At 37.1% G+C, this 3,576-nt stretch overlaps 1 protein-coding gene across 2 annotated transcripts in view; it reads left to right on the plus strand.

Moving 5' to 3' along the window:
* Positions 1-2,295, plus strand: part of LOC102194895 (GTPase IMAP family member 7-like) — an 18,631-nt gene extending 16,336 nt beyond the window's left edge. For both annotated transcript variants that reach the window (XM_005750546.1, XM_013915253.1), the window contains one exon: positions 757-2,295. In XM_005750546.1, the coding sequence (XP_005750603.1) occupies positions 757-1,853 (1,097 nt within the window). In that variant the 3' untranslated portion in view covers positions 1,854-2,295. The remainder of the gene's footprint in view (positions 1-756) is intronic.
* Positions 2,296-3,576: the final 1,281 nt, after the last annotated feature.

Genomic DNA, 3,576 nt, shown 5'->3' on the forward strand with positions numbered 1-3,576 from the left:
TTTCGAGCCTATACAGCTTGGAGTAAGACAACATGCATGAAGAGGATGATGTGGACAAAATACTCATTTGCCTAATAATTCTGCACTCCCTGTATATATATTTATTACAGACGTTAAGTATATGTGATTGACACAAATGTATGATGTTACATGTTAGTGTGAGTAAGACTAGAAAACGCCTACACAAATACCAGGAAGTTCTTTCCAGTTTCACTTATTTAGATTATTATTTCTGTCATGTTTTTGTCTTTTAGATAAGACAGTGGATAACACAGCATAAAAAGAGATTTCTTTTCATCAACAACAAGTCTTAAATCCTAAAAAATTCATTCTATCTGCTCTCTGAGACATTTATTAAGACACACACACACATTCCCAGAGTTATATGGTCTGTTCGCAATTTATCCAGCAAAGTATTCCAAGATGAAAGGTGTCTACAGACATGTCTGCTTTCTGATGAACAGGGGTTTCTTTGGGAAGTAATTACCAAGTGTTTTAATGCTGCCTTGCAGTGAAAAGAGAAACATAAAGAGAAAATTTTCCTCTATACAAACTAAAATTTTGAAAAACAAAATGGGAATGCAGCCAAATAAGAAGAGAAAAGGAAGTCTTTGCTAAACTTTCATTGTTAAATAGAAACATGCATAAATGGATCCTCCTTTATTTTATCTTTAACACGTTACAGTTGTAGGTGGTTGATGAGGATGCCAAATATGGAAAAAAAAATTCAGGAAGTATTTTTTTTCTTATTTGCAGATCCCCTGAGGATTGTCCTGCTGGGAAAAACTGGAAGTGGGAAAAGCAGCTTGGCCAACACCATATTTGGAGAGACGGTGTTTGAGATAGATCATACTGCAAACCCTGGAACAAGTCAGTGTAAGGAAATTACCAGAGATTTAAATGGAACATCTGTCTCTATAATTGACACTCCTGGTTTCTTTGACAATCGCACGTCTGAAGAGGAGCTGAGAAATGAGATTACAAGGTGTGTCGTAGAGTGTTCTCCTGGACCTGACGCTTTTCTTATTTTACTAAAAAAGGATAAATACACAGATCAAGAGATTGAGGTTATTACCAAAATCATAGAGTCTTTTTCTGAAGAAGCTTTCAGATATGCTGTGCTTGTCTTCACTCGTGGTGATGATCTTCCTGAAAGAATGCAGATTGAAGAGTTTTGCAGGGGCAACAACCGTCTACTTGAGTTGTTAGAGAGATGTGGTGGGCGCTGCCATGTCTTTGATAACAAATACTGGAACAACAACCCACAGCATGAATACAGAAACAACCAGCTGCAGAGGGAAAAGCTGCTCAACACAATGAAAGAGATGGTGAGGAACAACGGTGAACATTGTTACACAAATGAGATGCTGCAAGAAGTGGAGAGGCTAATACAACAACAGCAAGAGAGCATTAGATCATCATCAGGAGACATGTCATGGGAAGAAATCAGAGAGGAGGCAAAGAAGAGAGTCTACAATATTCTCAAGATGGCTGCTGGTGTTACCACAGGGATGCTGTTGGGAGCACTGCTTGGTGTGCCAATAATGATTGCAAAAGTTCTCACAATACTGAAGACTTTAACAATGCCAGTAAGAATACCAGCAAGCACTGTAGTGGCAGGAGTGGCAACACAAGGAAAACTTCCAATAACTGGTGTTGGATTGGGTACGGTTGCAGGCCTTGCTGCTACTGCAGGAGCAATAGTTGGGGGTTATGTAGGATATTGTAAAGCTGATGAAGCAGATTCAATAAAGGAGGCAGTTATGAACACAGCTGAGGCTCTTGGTGAACTAGCTGTAGAAGCAGGAAGAAGTCTCATAAACCCTGAAACAGAACATTTTAATCGCTTTTAGAAAAAGATTAGCACATTTCTAACACACGTGTAATGCTCTAAACTCATTATCATCATTTATTATCATTTTAAAGTGTCACATTACTAGGCAAAGTGTTTTACTAATATTTTGATTAGATTTCTTACCTTGTATTTTCATTTATACATTTCCTTTCAGCCAATCAAAGTATGGTCTGGTTTGAATTGGTTTCAGTCTTCAGTTCCTGTACACAGTAAATGTTACATTTTTATATCTTTAATTCATAAATAAATGTTATTTTTCCATTATTTAAAAAAGCAGGCCAAACCGCTAGGCCATGCTTTTCAACTACAAACACTGGAGCAGGGATATGGAATGACCTGCAGGTTTTAGATGTGTCCTTGAGCCATCACAGCTAATTTAAATAGCTAATCTCCCACCTCAACATTTCTTGAAGTTCCCCAGAGGCCTTGTAATGAACTAATCATTTGATTCAGGTGTGTTGACCAAGGGTGATATCTAAAACCTGCAGAACACTGGCTCTTGAGGCCTGGAGATCCCTACTCCTGCACCGCAGGATAGATTTGCCTGTGTGATATGGGATAGAGAAAATATTTGCCTGTGTATATTTGCCTATGCGCTTTGCTGTGGCTGCCTGGTCAGACACGAACCTTTGGTACACATTTTCTTTCCTTTATTAAGAGAAAGACAAGCCAAATATGGTGACATGGAAATGAAGAATTTAAGACTCAGCTGATGCCAATTTTCATTCAGGGAGGCAGCAACATATATGCTCATAGTTTGAGTCCCAAGGTTAATGTTCCAGATAAATGTCGAGGGTGTGTCAGCAATGGCATCAACATAAAATTGTTGCTATTAAGAAGCAGCAGGATGTAGCTGTAAAATATGCTACTGTTATTCGATTTCTGTCCTAGTATTTTTATTCATATGTTTACTTTTACCTAATCAAAAGTGATTAGTTGTGGATTTCATGTGTTTGTGACAAATTTGCTATGATAATCCTTAGTGATACACTTGTCATACATCATACTACTGGGTGTGGTTCAAACTAGTTTCATTCTTCAGTGTCTGTCTTTGATTTGTTGTTACTCACCTGTTCCCCATTGTTCTAATCAACTTCTGTGTATCTATAGTCCTTTGTCCTGACATCCTTTTGTCTTCCACTGTTATTGTTTTCATGCTGAATGTGAGTTCTGTCTGTATCCATGGACTTTGTTTTCTATTGCTGACAAAATAAAGTACTGCCATTCCCCAGCTGTAACCTGCATATGCATCAAACCAAAATCCAGTATCATAGCCACATGATAGACATGATAGATGAGGTTAAAGGGCTGTGTCATTTTGCCAGATAGCTTCATCCTAAAAAAGATAGACATTCTTCAAAAACAAAAGTTTGTGAATATTTCCAGTATTGCCAGGCCTAAACCAACCTGTTAAACTTATCAAATTATTGTCATAGATACGAACCTGTTGATTGAAACAGAATAATCCATTGAAGCCTCCATCATCATCCACGATGACTGTTACTGTTCAGATTATTTTATCTCCATTTTCCTCTAGAATGTTTTGAAAATCAGCATTTGATCAACAGACTTTTTAAAAGTTTATTTTGATCCTATTGTTTACGTGTGTAATTGCATTTGTATTGAAATTATGACAGGAAAACCCTTAATCAAATTGTATCTTTGATATCTAATAATAATATTAACAATAATGTTACATATGTAATATGTACACAATAATA

Source organism: Pundamilia nyererei, unplaced genomic scaffold (assembly GCF_000239375.1).
Source record: "Pundamilia nyererei isolate P.nyererei 1_Seehausen unplaced genomic scaffold, PunNye1.0 scaffold00277, whole genome shotgun sequence".
Classification (NCBI taxonomy): domain Eukaryota; kingdom Metazoa; phylum Chordata; class Actinopteri; order Cichliformes; family Cichlidae; genus Pundamilia; species Pundamilia nyererei.